At 46.1% G+C, this 21872-nt stretch overlaps 1 protein-coding gene and 1 pseudogene across 1 annotated transcript; one reads left to right on the forward strand and one right to left on the reverse strand.

The window, feature by feature from the left end:
- Nucleotides 1–451: 451 nt before the first annotated feature.
- SET (SET nuclear proto-oncogene) lies at nt 452–9595 on the reverse strand. Its single transcript, XM_060102294.1, has 8 exons — nt 9148–9595; nt 7539–7596; nt 6727–6869; nt 6283–6386; nt 6072–6185; nt 5069–5239; nt 4819–4965; nt 452–3566 (listed from the first exon to the last, which is right to left on the reverse strand). The coding sequence occupies exons 1-8, from the start codon at nt 9218–9220 to the stop codon at nt 3543–3545; spliced, it is 834 nt and encodes a 277-aa protein (XP_059958277.1). The 5' UTR covers nt 9221–9595; the 3' UTR covers nt 452–3542.
- Nucleotides 9596–13149: 3554 nt separating this feature from the next.
- On the forward strand, nt 13150–20271 carry LOC132491578 (cold shock domain-containing protein E1-like; annotated as a pseudogene).
- The last annotated feature ends 1601 nt before the right edge of the window (nt 20272–21872 follow it).

Below are 21872 nucleotides of genomic sequence, written 5' to 3' on the forward strand. Positions count from 1 at the left end.
TAGCTGCATCTTACATGTCTGATGGTGATGGTGCTTCATAAAATTGTAATTCTTAGGAAAATTGAAGTTCACATTTAACACCCAGTGGGTAGTGAATAGCCCAAACGAACTCTGGCTAACGAGCTACTAAAGTTGTGTAACATCAACCTGAAAGGAACTGCCCCAGCAGGCTACATAAAGAAACATTTACCCCTTTCTATACTTTTTTTTTCCTTCTTGGTACTGCAGACATCAATCCATCTACATTTAGATTTGCCTCCCTTGGGTAGTATCCGAGTATGCGATGTCACTAATCAAGTTGTAACACACCTTCCACTTTAAAAGTCCTCCCCGTTCTTGTTCTCATCACAAAACTGCAGGCCCTTTCCCCTCAGACCCATTAAAAATAAAACCTGTTAAGTCTTCATTAAATGAAATCCTGAAAGTCTTCATTTTTTGCAACAGAATCCCATTCTTACAATAGCCAGAAAGGGTTTATAGCAAAATATAACAAAAAAGGCAGAAAAAACAAATTTGTGTTTATGGGACCAAGTGAAACCATGAAACCAGTTGTTATAAAACAATGATAAAGATTACCAAATTAATACAAACACAATTATACAGTCCTCTGAAGCCCCCAAACTCCCAAGAATCCATCAACTAAAAGGCTCCTACTTTTCAGCACCCAAACAGCTAACGCAGGTGAAGCAGGCCAGATGTCAAACAAATGTCAGCCCAACAAGACATTCAGGTACTCCACTGACATTTAAACTCTACATTTTAGAGCCAGCATTGGTTGAAATAGTAAGGGCCTGTCATGGAGGTCAGAGAGCACAGACTCAAGTCTTAAAACATCAGTACATCACTGGAGAGACAACCTCGATTGCGGAGCATTCCATAAAAGTTTTTAAATTAAATGTAAAGACACATTACAAGCTACTGTCCTCTCTGCCCCAATTCATGCAGTTAAGTTCCCCTTGTAAGCAGAGTATGGCACAGCTTTGGAAGAGGATGTCCCGAGAGAAACGACCTGAACAGCCACTATTTGCTCTTTTCTTTTTAGATGTCCTTGTACCAAAGGCGCTTTGAGCCATTCACCTGGCACTCCCCAAAACATACTCGCCTAAGGGCCAGCCCAATAACTCTTGCAGTTGCAAACAAAGCACACTACTTTGTAGCCATCTTCCAGTACACTAAGTTTGCCCCTTCTGCCTTCTCACAGCCTAGCACTCCTTCAGATTTACGGGCACAGCGGAAGCTAAAGGGTTGTCTCAATAACTGGGAAGAAATTACCTTTAGGGGCTCCTATCTTTTGACCACATTCCCCAAAATAAACATTGTAGTTTGATTAAATAACCTAACAGTGGCATGACCTCACCAGCACATTAAAAACCAGTTTTGGTAAGCTGTCACTCTGTGAAACAAAAATCACAGGCTTACTTCATGAGTATTACTTCAAGTGACTTGTTTTTTTTCCGTAGTGAAAAGTCCCTTAAATGCTGACTTCAAAACCAAAATACAGAATCCCCTCACGAATCTACTACATTCCAAGTAACAGTAATTTGTCCCTGACTTCCGAACATACCTTTCCACGTAGATTAACTATGATCTGAACCACAGCTCTCCCCATTTCCCAGTCACTACGGACGGAAATAACAAGACCAAAAAACAAAAACAAAGCAAAAAAAAACTAGCTTATCATCTAAATCCAAAAGCAAGTAGTAACATTTCTCTGTAAAACAAGGAGAATGACCCCAGCCAAAAAAATCTTTATGTTCCTTTATTGGAGCAAGATTCCTGACCAGTATACAGTGATGTATTTGCTACAGAGACCTGTGCAGAAATTACATACTATCCATCTAGACAGGTTTTCGTTACACTTTGCCTATTGATGGAATAGTTCCATTTATAAAGTTTTTATACATCAAAAAGCTTTGAATTTGACCAGGCGGTCCATTAATTCATCTCTGAAAAAGCTAAGTGGCATTTAATTTTAGCTACTATATTTTACAGCATTAAAAAGCTTATGCATTAGGTAGCTTCTCAAAATGTGATTTATGCACAATGGCATTTAGCAGACAGAGCAGAGTCCATCATCTCCCCCAGATTCACACAGACAGGTCTCATTTGAGAGCTATATGCTAAAAGAGCTGGTACTGTGAGACGAAAGTACTCCTAACCTGAGTTTCTTACCACCAATACGGACTTCTTACTCTGCAAGCCTGTCTTCTCGGCCACATTTTACAGTGCCAGTGAAGACATGCCAACAACCGTCCTGTGTATTAACTCGGCAGTAGGGCACCAGGTCTGTCTGATGGTGGTGGCAGGCACTATTATATCCAGGTAAAGAAAAGCCCATATTTTGAAATGCCAATTTGAGATACAAATCAAGGGTACAACATATTCAGAACTGAGTTTTCAGCAATCTGATATCCCAAATGATGTGAAAAATTTCAGAAACTGATGACAAATTGTACCCATGATGGGTTCCCAGCTATGGAGATATTAATACATTGATTCAAATCCCTTTACTCAATCAACATAACCCTGAGGTCATCCTGCAAAGTGCATATCAAAAAATACGAAGTTAAGGTGACAAAGTTTGACAGTAACATTATACAAGTCAAACTTGGAAAGTCCTATTAAGTATATCTGTTCTGAGAGAAAAGCATCAAATCCTTTGTGTACACATTTAGTTTTATTGTAACAAAGCAACTTGTACACTTTTAACGTTTAAAACTGAGCATCATCTTTCCTTTCCAGTGAAACAAAAAGAAAAATTTAAAAATAAACAGGAACAAAATTACAATAGAGAATGTCAATTGCAAATAAGACCCTACAGGTTCTGCTGATTCTCCCATCGAGTGGCAGGGCTCAAGTCATCATTAGGAGAGAATTTATTTTAAAAGTGTCATCTTAAACTGCAAGGATGTCCGTTAAACATCACAATTAAACATGCCAAAGGAGAAGCCATGTTGTCAAAATGCCCACTTAACCCACCCAAACATCTCAAACCCACCCTTTGCTGACCTTCTATAACCCCATTTTTTTAAGGTTTTTTTTTTCTTTTTTTAAACAAGAGAAAGTAGACAGATACATGTTGGTAAATGCTAACTGTCCATATTCACATAGAGACACAGTGTAATCTCTGAGCCCAATATACAGAGAAAGGAGGAAAAAAGCTAGAATTCTATGCACTACTACACAGGGGCCTAGCACCCTCCAGCTTCCAGCAGAGCTAAGGGAGCAGAAGGTTTTTCTTTTTTCCCACAGAGCATGGTGGTGTTGATTCCATAAAGTTTTTGTTGAGACAGGAAGGGATAAAAATGAATTTGGAACAGAAAGGGGTAGAGATTCTTTTCCCACTGAATTCTGCTCAAGGTATTTCCCCCCAAAATAAGTTGTGAGCCATGGTATAAAGGAGAAAAGACACCTCAAAAACAGGGCAACTGAGCACAGGAGGAGAAGGAGGGGAAAAAAAAAAAAAAAAAAAAAAGACTGCAACTTGCTCCCAGGGACTGGAGAAAATTAAAAAAGGAAGGTCGGAATCCATCAGTGTTCCATTAGTCGTCTTCTCCTTCATCTTCCTGTAAGAAAAAAAAAGCAGGCAGTCAATCTTTAGGGTTAATTCTAAGGTCAGTCCCCAATATTCATATGGACCATGATGGACTCCACAGAACATGACATGCCAAGGGAAATTAATTTTATGAACCTCTACCGTGGTCCCTTGGTATGTGCGAAGGATGGTTCAGAACCCCCTCCACATACAAAAATCCTCATTGGGTGGGGGGGGGGGGGTGACCTCCCTGGCAAGTCCAGTGGTTAAGACTCCATGCCCACTATAGGGAGTACAGGTTTCATCCCTGGTGGGGGAGCTAAGATCCCGCATGCCGCTCAGCATGGCCAATAAATAGACAGATAAAGATATATAAATTTTTAAAAATTAAAAAAAATCCTCAGGATGCTCAAGTCCCTTAAATAGCACAGTACTTGCATGCAACCTACCCACATCCTCCCATATACTTTTAAAATTGTCTCAGATTACTTATAATAACCAATACAATGTAAATAGTTGTGAATACAATGTAAATAGTCGCCAGCACTTGGCAAATTCAAATTCTGCTTTTTGGAACTTTCTGGAATTAAAAGAAAAAGATCTGTTGGTTGAATCTGAAGAATGGGAACCCACAGATACGAAAGTCAAACTATACATCAGTCTTCATCAATTCCTTTTTTTTTTTTTTTTTTTACCCCGGGCAACGCAGCTTACAGAATTTTAGTTCCCCGACCAGGGACAGGACCTGGGACCCAGCAGGGAAAGCGCCCGAGTCCTAACCACTGGACCACCAGGGAGCTCCCCAATCTGCATCCCAATCTGATTCTTGATCGAAAGACCCAGTGATGTTTCAGACAAATTAACTTTTCGGAAGTAACCAAATCAGACATCTTTCAGACCAAGTAATACAAACCAAAACCCACTCTATCCCAATATGATTGTCAGAATTTTATAGTTTGTCCAAAACATGCGTATTTTTGTTATTTGGGAGATTTCTCAGAAAATTGAGCAGCTGCATGTCCACAGCACTTTCATTAAGTACTGGCTAGGGAACGACATAATTGAACAGTTTTAAGTGCTAACCACAAAAGCAGAACTAATTGAATCATTGATACAATGAGCTTATCAAAATTTCCTTCAACCTTGGACAAAACAGCCTATCTTTTCTACAAGTCTTCCCACAATTTGTTGAGTCCGTTCCACTGTACAATATAAATAATCTCCAAAGTAACGTGGTGAATTCTTGGAAGATTTTCTTTTTGGATTTAACCAAATCTTTTTACCTCTCCTTCCTCCCCCTCATCATCATCTTCATCTTCTTCACCTTCGTCCTCATCCCCTTCTTCATCAATATCTTCCAATCCTTCTTCTTCTTCATCATCATCATCATCTTCTTCTCCCTCCCCTTCCTCATCATCCATGTCCGGAACCTAGGGAAAAAAACACACACAAAAAACAAGAGTTACCTCAAGAACTCATTTTCAAACAAATGAAACAAGTGCAACCTTGAATAAAAGAACACTCTCAACTCACCAAGTAGTACTGTAATGGATTTGGCCAAATATCATCTTTGATGACCTCTCCTAACTCATCTGCACCTGCATCAGAATGATCAGTAAACCAGGTGAAGAAGCTTTCTGGTTCCTCATGCTGTCTCTTCCTGCTGGCTTTATTCTGAGTTTGACTTGAACGTTTTGTCAAATCCTAAATGAAGATGGAAGAACTTTTGACATAGGCTCACTACATCTTAAATACCTGTAATTTAAAGAAGGTTTTAACCCAAAAGCAGAGCAAAAAATGGACGTTACATTATCTACACTATTATTCTTATCTAAAAAAGTTACAAAAAGTACAGCTAATAGAGAAAGAGAAGCCCAAGAATTTTAGGTCTACAAAGAACGCCGTCAAATTTGTATGTCAAGCTTTTCTTGAAAGTTACCATCTAGACTTGGCTTTTTTTTTTTTTTAATAAAATTAGTTCCACTTCAACAACCAGTATCTTAACACAGTATAATTTAAAATATATTTACTACTTAAACACAGAGAGGGCCTCCCTGGTGGCACAGTGGTTAAGAATCCGCCTGCCAATGCAGGGGACACGGGTTCGAGCCCTGGGCTGGCAAGACCCCACAGGCTGCGGAGCAACTAAGCCCATGCGCCACAACTACGGAGCCCGCGCTCTGCAACGAGAAGCCACCGCAATGAGAAGCCCGCGCACCGCAACGAAGAGTAGCCCCCACTCGCCGCAACTAGAGAAAGCCCGCGCGCAGCAACGAAGACCCAACGCAGACAGAAATAGGTTCTGGGAAACTGCAAGTCACCAATGTAGAAACCAAAATGATTTAGTCCATCTCAACAAAAACTTGCTCTATAATTTATAAGACCACAAGCTACTGTATTTGGCTTTAACAAAATAGACATTTTTATATTTTAAGGATCTGCATTTAACACATCACGAAAACACCAAATATCTAATTAAACGGTTCAACTAGATCAAACTAGAGAAAATATCAATGCCCAACAATCCCTCAAATACCTTTCCGGATTTCCATTTGATTTCAGTGGACTTTGAAGATGGATCACCACTCTCATTCAGATGAAATTCTTTGGAGAGAACTTTATTTTCAAAGTAAGGGTTTTCATCAAAATACTACAATAAACAGAGAATTAGAAATCAATACAAAACAGCCCTTCTAACCAATACTCAAGTTAATTTCCATAGTGACAAACAAGTTACTGATACTCACAAAATCTATTCTGTAACCTGATTTAATATCTTCAAATTCTGTCACTTCGACTCTTGTCAAATAATGCAGCGCCTCTTCATCCTCCTCCCCAAGCAGTGCAGACACTAGATCAGCAAACAGGCCACATGATTATTAAACAAACATTAACAAACAACTCAAGGAATCCCTTTTACACTTTCCCCAATGTGGCTTCGTAAGTCCATTATAAACCGAAAACCAAATGGCTCAGTGTCAGAGCTGTCGCTTTCTTTTATCAAGTAATTAAACGGAATCCCAAGTTAGAACAGGATCTCTTCTAAACAGAAAGCATGAACTGCAAGCCTCTCCCTGTTTCAACCTCTGCATGTAATCAACATGGTGGACCAGGTCCTCAGCCAAGGTCCCTCCACTCTTTAACAAGTGGACATCCCACACCCTTTTTAATAATGCTTTGCCACAACATACCTTGTGGATGGTTAACAAATGTTGTTACCCAAAAATTTGGGATCTTGGCGATCAATTCCGACCTCTTCTGAAAAAATGGTTGGCGGAGTTTGTTATATTTCTGTTCTACTTTCAAAATCTCCTCACTGGCTTGTTCATTAAGTCTGAAGCAAATGAAAAGACACGTTGACAAGGACGGTACTTAACTACAAAAATTGCTGAGATTACAGAATATTTACTCTTGTTAGCTTTAGAACAATGCAAAGTACACATTTATAATAACCAAATCACCTACATTTTTGTAGCCAGAGACCCAAGTCAAAATTGAGATGGCAATTCGATCAGCTTTACCAACAGGTACTAGATAACTGACAGTTCTTCAGGTGCCCAAACAGCATTTTGGTAACACTGTATATCTATCTACTCTGTTACCAGGCCAACTTCAATTGTTTCCCTCAGGCAGATCAAGAAAAAGAAAGGAAAAAAGCTGCCAATGAAGTAACAAAGTTATAAGGCAAGTCAGAGCAACACTGATGCCATAATACTAAACTATCACAAGTCCACACAATGCAACTCAGACAACTTGTAGCCTATGAAAGCAAACCCTGTCTTTACAAGGTCAATGTACTTTAATCAGAAACTTTTTGGTGACTGTATAATGTTTCACAGAAAAATAAAAAATAACACTGAATCCTCATATTGATATTTCCAACTAAGTTATAATCATCTCCACTTGGCCAGTAGATACAGATGTATTTGGCCATAGTTTCAATGATTACCAAACCATAAGATGAATGTCAGAAAACTTCAAAGCAAATTGAGAAAAACTTTACCTGTCTATTTCATTTTGTACTTCATCAATATGTTCAATTGCTTCTTGCTGTTCTTTTTCTGCAAGAAAAAGGTGCATGAGACTCAATACTAATTTGAAAATAAATTTAACTGGTTTTCCTTCCTGATGTTAACAGTCTGTGATGTGAATTATATCAATAAAGCTGTTAAAAAAAAAAAAACTTGCCTACTACTACAAGGCATGCTTTCCACGTGTTCATGTGTATAGTTGACAAATTACTTTTCAATTAAAAGACTATCACAAATCATGCTGTTAGACTAGTCAAAATGTTTGACTGTCACGCTTTTACGAGTTCTATTACAATACCAATTAAAGTTTCTATGAGATAATAAACGCTATTCAGAAATCCTTAAGTTCTCTTTAAAAAAAAAATCACATTATAAGCCTGCAATAGAGTAGCACCAGCTATTAACTACAATACGGAAACTAACCCGTGACAATAACAAAAATTAGGACACCACCTATCTCCATGGTGGAATCCCCTTTTACACGAAGTTGAAAATATTCCTCAGTATCGATTACTATTAAGACATCAGACACGCCTACAAAGACAGGGAAGGCCCTGGGAACTACCTCACCACCGTAAACACTCGACTTTACCTTCTAAGAATATGAACCCCCGGATTCGAATCCGACCTTTCTCGCCCCTCCAACCCAATTTCAGGCGGGCTGATCTCAGAGGCGGCCCCGCACGACTTTGGAGCACACTTACAGGGAGCAAGCATGCAGTCAGAAACTATGGGCCAAAGAACGGAGAGGAGGAAAAGGGGGTGTGCTACGGGAAAGGTACCCTTTTGTCCGGTAAAGACCGCAAAACCTACAAAGCTAAGTGGGCGTGAAGGGGCCAGATCGCGCGGTTCATTTCCGGCAACCAGCCCGGGTGGTGCAGCCCCCCTGCCGAGAAAGCCTTTACGGAAAAGGTCAGTCGGTTTGCTCCGAGCCATTGTAAAGACCCTCCGACACCCCGGTCGCCGCGCCAGATTTCTCAGCGCGCTGCCGCGACGAGGTGGCCACCCCACGTGGGGGCTGCCCGGGGCCAGCCAGAGCATCCTCCGAGCAGCCCGGGCCGCGGCGCGGCCGCGTGCTTCCCCTCGCCCCCACCCCGCCCCAGCTCGAGGCAGAGGGCCGCGCCGGGGCCGGCCTCCGGGTGGGAGGTGCGGGGGCGCCGCCCGCGGGCCGGGCGCGAAGGGGGAGCCGCGCGGAGGCCCGGGCGCGGGGCCGCGTCCGGCCGCACCATGTGGCGGCGACGGCGGCTGATGGGAGCGAGGCATCATGGCGGAGCACAATAAAGAGAGGCTTCTCGGGAGGGAGGGAGGGGGAGGAGAGCGAGGGAGGGGGGAGAGGAAGGGGGGGGTCTCCTCCGCCCGCGCCGAGCAGGCCGCGGCGCCCCCGCCTCGCAGCGCCGTCCGCCGCCGCGGCGCCACCCGGCCCCGGCCCCGCGCGCACAAAAAAGGGCGCCGAGGCGCGCGCCGGCCCGTCTGCCCGGCGCCCCGCGCCCCCCGCGCGCCCCGGGCCCCGCCGGCGGCCTGCGGCCGGTCGGGCGGCGAAGATGGCGGCGCGGGCCGGCCCCCGCCTCGCCTGCTCCTCACCTGAGGTCTCGTCGGCCCCGTCGTGGTTGGAGTTGAGCTCCTTTTTACTGACTTTGGCCGCCGGCGCCGACATGGTGCTGCTCCGCGGTCGGGGGGGGAGCGGGGAGGGGGAGAGAAGGGAAGGCGAAGGGGGCGGGCAGCGGCTTCCCCTCACGCCACACGCGCGGGCGCTCGCTCGGTCCGGCCGCCTCCTCCCGGCGCTCGCTCGCTCGCTTTCCCTCCCCCTGGCTCGCGAGCGCTGCCCTCGCGGCCTGACGACGAGGGAGGGGCTGGGGCTGCGTGCCGGGCCCCGGCCCGGGCTCCTGCTTACGGAGGGGAGGCGGCGGCGGGCGGGCAGGCAGCTCGGCTCCCTCACTCACGCTCCGCGCTCCAGCTCGCTGCTCGATCTCCCCGAGCCGCCTCCTCCTCCACCTCCTCCTCGCGGCGAGGGGCGGGCGGCAGGGCGCAGGCGCGCCAGGCCCCGCGCGCACGCCCCGCCTCCGGCCAGAGAGGCTCGCGCCGCCTCACCATTGGCTGGGGCGCCAGGACCAGGGGGCGGAGCCGCGGCGAGGAGACACAGGGCCTGGCGAAGAGGCGGGAGGAAGGAACGCCGCGACGTACTGGGACTGCCCCCCGCGCCGCGCTCCCCTCCCCCGCTTTCCCCTTCTCCAGCCCGACCCGGGACTTTTGCGCGCTACGGGCGCGCGGCGGCCCGAGGGGCGGGGCCTCGCCAGGCTGTGCGCAGGCTCCCAGGCGGGTGCGTCACGTGGTGGCGGAGCGGCTTCCCCTGTCTGCCGGGTGGCGCGGGGGAGAGGGGTGTCTGCAGCCCCCCGAAAGCGCAGGCCTCGTAGTAGCCTGGCTTCAGAACACTGGAGGCCAGAAATATATCCACCCCGGGTTCTGCACTCTGGGACACTACTGGGGCGCCCCTCCTCGTGGGGGAAGGAAGGCGGCACCTCCATCCTATTTCCCAGAGAGGGAAGCTGCCTTCGAAGTCAGGCTTGTTTTGCAAAGCCCGAAGCTGCCCAGTCCACTCACAGGGAGGGCCTTTTCCTGCCTCTTAGTCCAAGCTCTGCCCAGCAGGCTGTGTGCACTTGGGCAAGTCATTTTCCCTCTATGGGCCTATTTGTTATGAAATTACAAAATGCAAGAAAGGCTGACAAACAGAACGTTGTGTCAATGGTGATGTTTAAGCAGGGCCACGCTAAAGTGGAAGTCCTCTGAAGGCAAGGAGGTGCCACATTCATCCGCGGGTGCTTTTGACCCAATTCAGTGCCTAATTCAAGGAGCTTGCAAGAATCCGTACAGAGTGCTAGGCGCGAGTCCCAGCAACTGCGCCTGCATCGCACAACTGCGAGATGGTGTCGGCTGCGTTAATTTCATTTCGCTACGTCAGAGAATAAGGCCTGCTTTAGAAGCCAAGTCTGGAAACAGGAAGGCCGAGGCATTTCTGTTTGAACTATGCTTTCCAGGTAATGCAAGTGTACCACTCACTGCTCTATTCCCTCCTGCAGGGCCCCAAGACATGGACACGCAAAGTCTGAAATCTCTCCTTGGGTGTTTATAACCAAAACCAGGGGTTGGATTATTTGCCTTCCAGGACTCACATTTTACTATCAGTTCTTAAAGCTCAAGCAGTGTCTTTCATGTTCAAGATAATCCATTGGTGGGTGATCGATAAAAGTTAAGTGGCAGACAGTCCATGGGAAGAGAATACAAATGTCTTCTTGGGGCTTTCCCCAAAACCCAGAATTTAATCTTTCTCCTCCAAACCTTATTATTCTCAATTGAGTCCAGCTCAATCCATACCCATCCCAATTGGACAGGATTTTTTTTTTTTTTTTTTTTTTTTGCGGTACGCGGGCCTCTCACTGTTGTGGCCTCTCCCGTTGCGGAGCACAGGCTCCGGACGCTCAGGCTCAGCGGCCATGGCTCACGGGCCCAGCCGCTCCGCGGCACGTGGGATCCTCCCGGACCGGGCACGAACCTGTGTCCCCTGCATCGGCAGGCGGACTCTCAACCATTGCACCACCAGGGAAGCCCTTGGACAGGATTTCTAAGGGAAGAATTATTAGTACCAATGAGAAGCTGGGAAATGTTTGGCAACCAGCTCCCAGAAGAGAAAAAAACACACCAAAAACCCTGATTTGTAGCATTTGCTGATTTCAGTGGTGTATAAATACTCCCACCATGGCAGATATCCTGCTACCACTTTGATGTCACTGAACAGAGATGGAACGAAATACCAGGCTCCAACGTCCCTGGTGGCGCAGTGGTTAAGGATCCGCCTGCCAATGCAGGGGACACGGGTTCCAGCCCTGGTCCGGGAAGATCCCACATGTTACGGAGCAACTAGGCCTGTGTACCACAACTACTGAGCCTGTGTGCCACAACTACTGAAGCCCGTGTGCCTAGAACCTGTGCTGCACAATAAGAGAAGCCACCTCAATGAGAAGCCCATGCACTGCAACAAGGAGTAGCTCCCGCTCGCCACAACTAGAGAAAAGCCTGTGCGCAGCAACGAAGATCCAGTGCAGCCAAAAATAAACAAATAAAATTAAAAAAAAATTTTTTTTAAACAAACAAACAAAAATACCAGGCTCCAGTGCACTGCTGAAGCATTTAGCATGGGCCACAGGCTGTGATAAATACACGCATTTCCTTCTCTTTCAGTCCTCACAAAATACAAGACAGGTATTAATATCCTCATGTCACAGATAAACTCAACTTTTTTTGATACAGGTGGCAGGACCAAGTCTAATAGATAACAAAGCTCCTGCCCTAAGGACAGAGTTTTTCCATTTTTTTGACATGAATTACAGTAAGGGGTACATTTGACATTAGGACCCAGTACACACCTACACACAAAACAATGCTTACCCTCACTGAGTGTGATGACTCTTAATCTTCTATTTTCTTTAAATGCAGGTCACTCTCCACTAAAATGATTTCATGACCCACAAATGGGATGAAACGGTCTGAAAAACACTGTGCTGAAGGCTGCTTTCATACACAAAACAAAGCCTGCTCACCGGTTGGTACCAGTGACCCAGAGCATCTCCTAAGTGACCGATCTACCAGTGTTTCCCATGTATCTGCAGGGGCTCCAGGGAGCCTTCTAATGCCTTCTGATTAGGCAATGGGCTTCAAGGCTCCCACCCCAGCCCTTAGGACCATCCTGTTCTTCCAGACCTTTCCCACAGCACTTCTCAAGATGACTTCAAGGAGCACACACTAGGAAGTGGAAGAGAAAGAGAAAGCAAAAACGCCAAGTTTCAGTAAACAAGGGAGTGGTATGGACACACTAAGAGAGAATTCACCCACTGAATTATTCTCTGTGGTCTCTCTCCCCTCCAGCATTAGGAGCTCTGCATTCTCTCCTTGGCCTCTCACCTCACTCTCAGAATTCCTCTCTCTTCTCCTTCCCAGCTTCCTTTGAAGGAGGAGAATCCCACAGCTTAAAGACTGGAACAGAGATGCTAGCATTCCCTAAAATGCAGCAGTGTCCCAGGATGAACCACCTTGGAGGGACTGTGGTTGCACCCTGCCGTCCCTTCTGGTACTGTTAATTCTCCCAAGAAGCTAAACAGAAGGCGACCAGAAGGACTCATCCACATTTTGCTGCTCACAAGTGGGAAAGAGTTTACTATCCGTCTCAAGAGCACTGATCATGAGCCAACTGCTGTCTTGTGTTTCACTTCCACTTAAGCCTCACAGCAAGCCTAACAGATACTGTAGAGCCCATAGAAGCCTAACAGATACTACTGAGCCCATTTTACAGAAGAGGAAAGAAGCACAGGTTATGTCACTTTCCCAACAAGGTCACACAGCTGGATGCAGCCAGGTTTCGAGCCCTGTCCAGCTTTACCACATCGGGACATCGGCTGGGCAGGAGGTCTTTGCATCTCATTTGGAAGGGGATGGACTGAGACCCATTCAACCTAGACTTTCCACATCACCCAGCAGACCCACAGGAGCTCTGCAATGAGGGCTCCTCATCCAGTGCTCCTTCCACAAGCAAACATGGACCTCAGCCAAGTGAGCAAATTAGGAAGATTCGTGGACTCCAAGCCCCTCCCCTCTATGCTGAGCCAGCTGGCTGTCACTTCCTGGGGTAATGCTGTCCCGCCTTCCAGGACCTATCCAAACTCACCCTCACCCGCTCCAGCTGCCCCCCTGCCGCGAAGGCCCCACCACACCCGCGATCTATCCGGGAGGCCTAATCACCAGAACAATGCACTTTGTGCTCAAATCCAAGCTGTGTGTGTGTGCAAAACACAGCCCTCACCTCCAAGGGGGGTGGAGCAGACATGAAACCAACAATTACAATGTACAGGCCAGGCTGGGGTGACTCTGGGTCCTGCAAGGGCAGAAGGGGGCTCCTAACACACAGCAGCTGTCGCTCAAAGGAGAATACCTGCAAGGAGTGACTTTTCAGCAGGAAGCTGCAGAACGAGTAGGCATGCACAGGTAGGGAGAGGAGAGCGATCCAGGCAGAGGACAGACAGGCTTCCAGGCCCCGAGGTGAAAGAATGGAGACCCAGGAGGTGAAGAGAGGTTAAAGGTGCCGGAGGGAGCCTGAACCTGGAGATGTCAGCAAGGACCAGGTGGGCAGCGCCCAGGAAGTCTCTTAGTCTGTACCTCGAGGGCAATGGGAAGGCTAGGAAGGGTTTTAAGCCAGGGAGTCACATGATTGGCTTTGCTCTGGCTGGAAGGGAGGAGGAAGCCGGAAGCAAGAGGAGGAGGGGGGGGCAGTAATCTGGGCCAGAGTTATGGGCGGATAACTCCGGGTGGACGGATATGAGGTGTTGAGGAACCACCAGGACTCTGGGATCTGATGGCACATGGAGGAGAGGAGAGGGGTCACCCGTGTTTCCACCAGCCTCAGGCTGGCTACTGGTGTCACTTGACCAAGACAAAAGGAATGAGTTTGGGGGCTGGGAGCGTAGGTGTGGGGCTGGCGCCAGGACCGAGCTCACGCGTGCTCCAGGCCCCCCACTTTCACCCCTTCTGGTTTTTCCTTCACATACACCTAATCCATGCACCCCGTGCTTAAAACCCTTCAGGGGAATTGGCAGTCTTCTCAAAAAGTGTGGGGCAAAAAAAAAAAAAAAAAAATCACCTAGAAGTCAATCCTTGCAAATCCTTTAAATCTCCAATAAAACGTAGTGTCCGGACGTACCTTCCTTTGGCAAGTTCGGAGACGCAGACGTTTCCTCTGGCCTGGAGGCAGGAGTCCGTCTCGGTTTCTTTGGTTTCTTTGCTTGAGGTGGAAGTGAAGACTGGTGTTTGGGGGCCATGCTGGGAGAAAAGCCAAGAATCCACCCAAGGGAAGAAGTTCAAACCAGGAGCTCTGAGAGCTCTGAGAACTAAGGCTGCCCCAGGTGACAAGACGTTTAAATATACTCTGGAGCCGCCTGGAGGGGATATTTACGTGACAGTGGGACACACCCCATTCCCCCTCCCCCAGCCTCAACCTCCTACCCACCCTCCAATCAAGATCAACTTCTTTTACTTGCTCTTTGCTTTTCTCTCTAAGGGCTTTCTCGGCAGTGGGGTGGGGGTAGGGGGGAGGGAGGTGTTTTCCTTTGGCGGGGAGCAGTTCTGTGCTTTCCGGGACCCTCCTGGTCTTGACTTGAAGCACCAGTGGCCCATCCCCCAGTCTTGTCTCAAATATTCTCTGTAGGCAGCACTGCCCACATTGAGAACTGTACTCTTGTTTTTTTCCTCTGGCCTAGAAGATTTAAACGTGCTCTTGTCTCACCTCAGCCTGGAACATTCTTCAGTCTCCCCACTCCCACCGCCTTGTCTGGCTAACTCCTTCCCAACCTCCACGTCTCAGCTTGGAGGGATAAATGAATGTTAAAATACAGGAATCTGGGACATTCCTGGTGGTCCAGTGGCTAAGGCTCTACGCTCCCAATGCAGGGAACCTGGGTTCGATCCCTGGTCAGGGAACTAGATCCCACATGCCGCAACTAAAAGATCCTGCATGTCACAACTAAAGATCCTGTGTGCTGCAATGAAGATCCTGAAACTTAAGACCCAGCGCAGCCAAATAAATAAATAAATATTTTAAAATAAAATAAAGGAATCCCAGTCAAGTATTAGAAAGCAAGAGGAAAAGCAGGTACCCTTGAGAGGACTTGGGACAGCCGTTCATTCTTCTCTCATTTCAGGTACGATTAGAAGGTTAAGAATTTGAAGAACCTGTAGAAGGCATGTTGTCTGGGGGTCCCAAAACCCAATGCCTGTCAGGTAACAACTATGAGTAAGGCAAGCAACTGGAATTCACAACAGCTGGAGGAAGGTAGGTTGGTATAACCACTCTGGAAAACATGTGCCGGCTCTATCAAAGCAGAGCCTGGGCTGAGTTACTCTTACCCAGCAGTTCTACTCCCGCCTACATGCTCAGCAGAAATGCGTACCTGTGTGCGCCAATATGTGTGATAAATGTGTACAAGAATGTCCATAGCAGTGAGATTCATACTAGCCAAAATCTGGAAACAATACAGATGTCTACCAACAGCCGAATAAATAGGTTGTGAGATATTTATACAACGGAACATGATAAAACGATGAAAACAAATGAACTACAGCTATGTGTCATCATGTGAATGCAGCCTACAAACATAATGTTGAGTGAAAGACACAAGACACAAAATAGGACAGGCTGTGTGATTGCACTTAAATTACAGAAACAGACAAAACTGATCTATGCTGTTAGAAGTCTGGAGTGTGGTTACCTTTGCCCTCGGGAGGGACATCATCTGAGGTGGGATTAAGGGCCTTAATCCTTTCTGGTGATGCCCAGTTTCTGGATCTGGGGTTTGCTACACCAGTGTGTTTGGTTTGTGAACCCCAAGCTGCCATATCTTTGATTCTTCTAAAGAACAGCCAGAGATATACATTTTGTTTTCAATCTTTTTTTTTGGCTGCACCAGGTCTTAGTTGCGGCATGCTAGTTGTGACAGGTGGACTTCTTAGCTGCGGCATGCAAACTCTTAGTTGTGACATGCATTCGGGATCTACTTTCCTGACAAGGGATTGAACCCGGAGCCCCTGTATTGGGAACGCGGAGTCCTACACACTGGACCACCAGGGAAGTCCCAGAGATATACATTTTTATATGAAATCTCTGGATTTTTAAAAGTTAGCAACTAGGGCTTCCCTGGTGGCGCAGTGGTTAAGAATCCGCCTGCGCATGCCAAACATGGGTTTGAGCCCTGGGCTGGGAAGATCCCACATGCCGCGGAGCAACTAAGCCCGTGTGCCACAACTACTGAGCCTGTGCTCTAGAGCCCGCATGTCATAACTACTGAAGCCCGTGTGCCTAGAGCCCATGCTCTGCAACAAGAGAAGCCACTGCAATGAGAAGCCCACACACTGCCACAAAGAGCAGACCCCGCTCACTGCAACTAGAGAAAGCCCATGCACAGCAATGAAGACCCAACACAGCCAAAAAAAAAAAAGTTAGCAACTAATTAAACTTTTTTTTTTTTTTTTGCGTTACACGGGCCCCTCACTGTTGTGGCCTCTCCCGTTGCGGAGCACAGGCTCCGGACGCGCAGGCTCAGCGGCCATGGCCCACGGGCCTTGCCGCTCCGCGGCACGTGGGATCCTCCCGGACCAGGGCACGAACCCGCGTCCCCCGCATCGGCAGGTGGACCCTCAACCACTGTGCCACCAGGGAAGCCTAATTAAACATTTTAAAACATACTTTGTGGACCAAGTAAAGCATGTCATCAGGCCACTTTCAGCCTATGAACCATGAGTTTACAACCTCTGAGATAGTGCAATGATTTTCCTTTTTTTTTCTGTTTGTTTTCTTTCCATTAATTACCCTCTTAAAATAAATCTAAGGCATAAGTCAGTGATGTCAATACTGATAAAAAGCTGAGCTCTTTCTGGGGGAAGACCGAGCACCACCACCATCTCTTACTCCCTTCCATCCCTCCATTGTCTGACAGCTTCTGGGGGACTTTGGGCTTCTTCTAAGACATTTTGGTTTCACAGCTAGGCAAGCTGAGACCTGAAAGAAGTGATTTACCTAAGGTGATGAGGAGAATAACTGAGTTAAAACTGGAGCCCTAGTTCTGGGGTCATTTTATCACAGGGATGCACTTTCTAGCCAGCCTAAGTGTCAGTGTTTACACCTGTAAAATGGATAATAATAATACCTGCCTCTTTGTTTCAGGATTTTCAATTAAGGACAAAGAGTCATCTTTCTCCTGTTTTTGCCAAAGAAACTGTCCAAAACAACAGCATGGAAAACAAAAACAAAAACTCTCTTCTGATGAAACTGGGAGTCAGCTAAACCCCAAAGCACAGAATAGGTGGCTGGATGGCCAAAGCAGTGGAAAAGAAACAGGATGTATGCAGGAAGAGAGGACAGACGCCCTAGCTACAGATTTCTGGGAGTATCAGCAAAGGACACTTCTGGAAGCTGAGGGGCAAACCCCAAATCCCTTGCTTGTAGCAGCCAGAAGGGAGTGTACTGACAGGATGCTGCACCCGCTCAGTTCCCAGAAACAAAGGAGAAGGGGGTCAGTGAGGAGTAGCAAAAGGAGCTTCATGAGACCCATACAAATTCCAATTACCTTGAGATTCCCTTTTATTTATTTATTTTTTTTTCCCCTTTTTGCGTTATGTGGGCCTCTTACTGTTGTGGCCTCTCCCGTTGCGGAGCACAGGCTCCGGACGCGCAGGCCCAGCGGCCATGGCTCACGGGCCCAGCCGCTCCGCGGCATATGGGATCCTCCCAGACCGGGGCACGAACCCGTATCCCCCGCATCGGCAGGCGGACTCTCAACCACTGCGCCACCAGGGAGGCCCGAGATTCCCTTTTATTACCCACCAACCTGAGATCCAAAAGTTAAAAACAGCCTACCTGGGAGAAGGCACCTTAAATGGATACAGCCCCTTTGGAGGGCAGTTTAACCATCAAAAGTGCAAAAGTACATAGCCTTGACCCCGAAATTCTCCTTCTATTTTTTATTCTACAGATAAATGAGGTGGCACCTATGCAAGGCAATTCACTGCAACATCATAAAAGTGAAAGCTTGGAAACAACCTAACAACTTCTTTGGGCTTTGGGTGACCAAAGGGTATAACCTATACAGTAGAATGAGCTGCAACCATTAAATCAAATAGGGAACAAGAGCCATGGTGAAGTGAAATAAGCAAGGTCCTATTAAGCAGGTAGTATGTTACCATTTGTGTAAAAGGGAGGGTAGAAAAAAAATACATGTTCACTTATTTGCCTGTATACTTGTAACACAGCTCTTAAAGGACTCCTGTGAAGGTGATAACTCAGCCACCCCTGGGGAGGGGACTGGGTGGTGAGAAATGAAAGGACAGGGATACAGGGAGATGTTTCACTCTTCACCCTGTTGTACATTTTGAATTTTGAACCTGTGTATATATTACATTAAAACAAAACAAAGATTACCTGAGCTCTAGTACTTAGAATCACTTACATCACATAAGAACAGCCACCCACTTGGAACACGTCAGCTTAAATTCAAACATGCAAGACCCCACCTTTCCTTTCCTCCACAACTTCCAAAAGTTGAACTTCCTGGATTCCCAGAGGTGTTACCAGGCAACTGTGCAACTCTGCTTCATTCCAGAACTGGCTGCAGACAAGGTGGAGGCAAGGCAAATGACCTCCCTCCACCCCACCCAAAAGTTGACAGGATCATGACTTTCCATAACCCTGAGGCCAGGCTCTCTCTGGGAACCAGAATTTTCCAAAACATCCCAAACACCCGTAGCTGTATGAGAGGATTTCAATAGCATTATCCTTTTAAACCCTCCCATCAACCTTTCCAGGACAGTATTATGTCCTTATTTTACAGATGGGAGAATCAAACCAAATGAAAAATTGACAGCCAGAGAATCTTGTCCAAAAATCAAAAGGATAGGAATAGAAGACTCAGGATTCAAACCGGTGTCTTTCTGGACTCCCTTGGGTGTCCAGTGGTTAAGACTGTGCTTCCAAAGCAGGGGGCACAGGCTCAGTCCCTGGTCAGGGAACTAAGATCCCACATTCTGCGTTTCTTGTCTTAAATGGGTGCCAGGGCCTGAGGGTCATGAGGTACCTCTTTCATTGCCCTCACACTGTTCTCTGGCTCCTTGGTACTTATTAAAAAGTTAATAATAAGGAATTCCCTGGTGGTCCAATGGTTAGGACTCAGCACTTATTGTCCGGGGTGGGGACTAGGGGAAGGGGAGGATGGGGTGGGGGTGGGGGAGGGGGAAGGGGGGCGGCCGGTTCAATCCCTGGTCAGGGAACTAAGATCCTGCAAGCTGCGTGGCATGGCCAAAAAAAAAAAAAAATTAATTAATAATAGTCTTTAAAAAAAGTGACACCGATATCCCACCATCAAGAGATAGGAGCTGCTATTCGCCCCTTGAGGAGTGTCAATCCAACACAGACTGAGTACCAAGGAATGATTGAGATCATGGATGAAGTGGATATGAAAGGTGAGGTCTATCCATTTGGCATAGTTGGGATGGCCAACAAAGGGGATTGCCTACAGAAAGGGGAGAGCGTCAAGTTCCAGTAGTGTGTCCTGGGCCAAAATGCACAGACTATGGCCTACAACATCACACCTCTGCGTAGGGCCACAGTGGAGTGTGTGAAAGATCAGTTTGGCTTTGTTAACTATGAAGTAGGAGACAGCAAGAAGCTCTTTTTCCATGTGAAAGAAGTTCAGGACGGCATTGAGCTACAGGCAGGAGATGAGGTGGAATTCTCAGTGATTTTTAATCAGCACACTGGCAAGTGCAGTGCTTGTAATGTTTGGCGAGTCTGCAAGGGCCCCAGGGCTGTTGCAGCTCCACGACCTGATAGGTTGGTCAGTCGCTTGAAGAACGTCACCCTGGATGATGGCAGTGCTCCTTGCCTAATGGTTCGTCGTCAGCCAAGGGGACTAGATAACTCAGTGGGATTTGGTGCCGAAAGAAAGATCCGTCAAGCTGGTGTCATTGACTAACCACATCCAGAAAGCACATCATTAATCCACTATGATCAAGTTGGGGGATTCTGGTGAAGGGTTCTGAATATCTCCCTCTTCATCCCTCCCAATATCTGGAATACTTATTCTATTGAGCTATTACACCAGTTTTAACACCTTCCTCGTGTTATGTTTAAAAAAATAAATAACTTTAAGAAAACCATTTTAGGGCTTCCCTGGTGGCGCAGTGGTTGAGAGTCCACCTGCCGATGCAGGGGACGCAGGTTCGTGCCCTGGTCCGGGAGGATCCCATGTGCCGCGGAGCGGCTGGGCCCATAAGCCATGGCCGCTGAGTCTGTGCGTCCGGAGCCTGTGCTCCGCAATGGGAGAGGCCACAGCAGTGAGGCCCGCGTACCGCAAAAAAAAAAAAAAAAAACCATTTTAGAATTATGCACAGTTGCAGCCTGGAAAACTTAAGGTGGCGCCTTATAGTATCAATTTTAGGAGCTTTATTTGGTGCATTTAATGCAACTGGTAATTGCAAAACTCACTTTGCCTGTGTAAGTGAAAAATATAGACGGTTACCTTGTTGGCCCCATGAAATTCTGCACTTGATACTTAGTATGTACTCTACCTTCATTACTTCTGGCAAGATGTTCTGCCTTAGGACTCAGTTGCATTCTTTTTCCTTTTCTTTTCTGTTCATTATGCTTTAATTCTGAGGACCATATGATGGTAGAATATATTAAAAATTACAAAAATTTGTATAGGCAAACCAATTCTTTAAGTTGATGGCCAAATGTTATTTTTCATATCATTTATAATCTTGTCACAGTCTGCTTAATGAAGTTTGGTTAGATTTCAGTAAAAATTATCTTCCAGGGTAGTTTTTTTTCCCCCTCTGGGATGGGGGGGTAACTTTACCACAATTAGTATATCTGGTACAGAATTTCATGCAAATGAGGTGTGCTAGCAGTGTGATAATTTAAACGTATTTAAACAAAAACAAAAGGATGAATGCACAAACTTGCTGCTGCTTAGATCACTGCAGCTTCTAGGACCCAGTTTCTTTTACTGATTTCAAAACAAAACAAAACAAAAAATAATAAAAAAGTTGTACCTGAAAAAAAAAAAAAGAGATAGGAACTACTAACAAAACATATATGTCCTTTAATATGTATTTATGTGAAGTTTAAACAGGATTATTGTACAAAGCTGGTTTTTAGTCTAATTTTTTCCATTAACGATTTTTCTTTAACATCTATTCATGCCATTATATGTACTCCTGTGACAACATTTTTCATTATTATACTGTTTTCTGTTGGGTAAATGTGCTATAATTTATTTAACCAAAACTTGACAATAGAAATTTAAGATGTTCCTACTATTTTGTTATTATAAGCAATGTTGTGATAAATCACAACTAAATCTTGACACATATGATTATTTCCTTAGAATACATTCCTAGAACTGAAATTGTTTAGTGGGAAAGTATGTAAAATATTAAGGGTTTGTAACATGTTGCCCAATTGTCTAGCTGCTCTCCTGCAGTGTTTGTGTGTATTTCACTGAACCCTGCCTTATTCTCTGAAGTTCAGATTCAGTAGGTGGAAAATTTTATCTCAGAAAAACAGTTTTTCTTTTCTTTTTTTTTTTTGATTTATTCTTTATTGAAGTACAGTTGATTTACAATGTTGTATTAGTTTCTGATATACAGCAAAGTGATTGAGTTATACATATACATATATATACATACATATATATGTATGTATATATACTCGTTTT

The sequence above is a fragment of the Mesoplodon densirostris genome, chromosome 6, assembly GCF_025265405.1.
Source record: "Mesoplodon densirostris isolate mMesDen1 chromosome 6, mMesDen1 primary haplotype, whole genome shotgun sequence".
Classification (NCBI taxonomy): domain Eukaryota; kingdom Metazoa; phylum Chordata; class Mammalia; order Artiodactyla; family Ziphiidae; genus Mesoplodon; species Mesoplodon densirostris.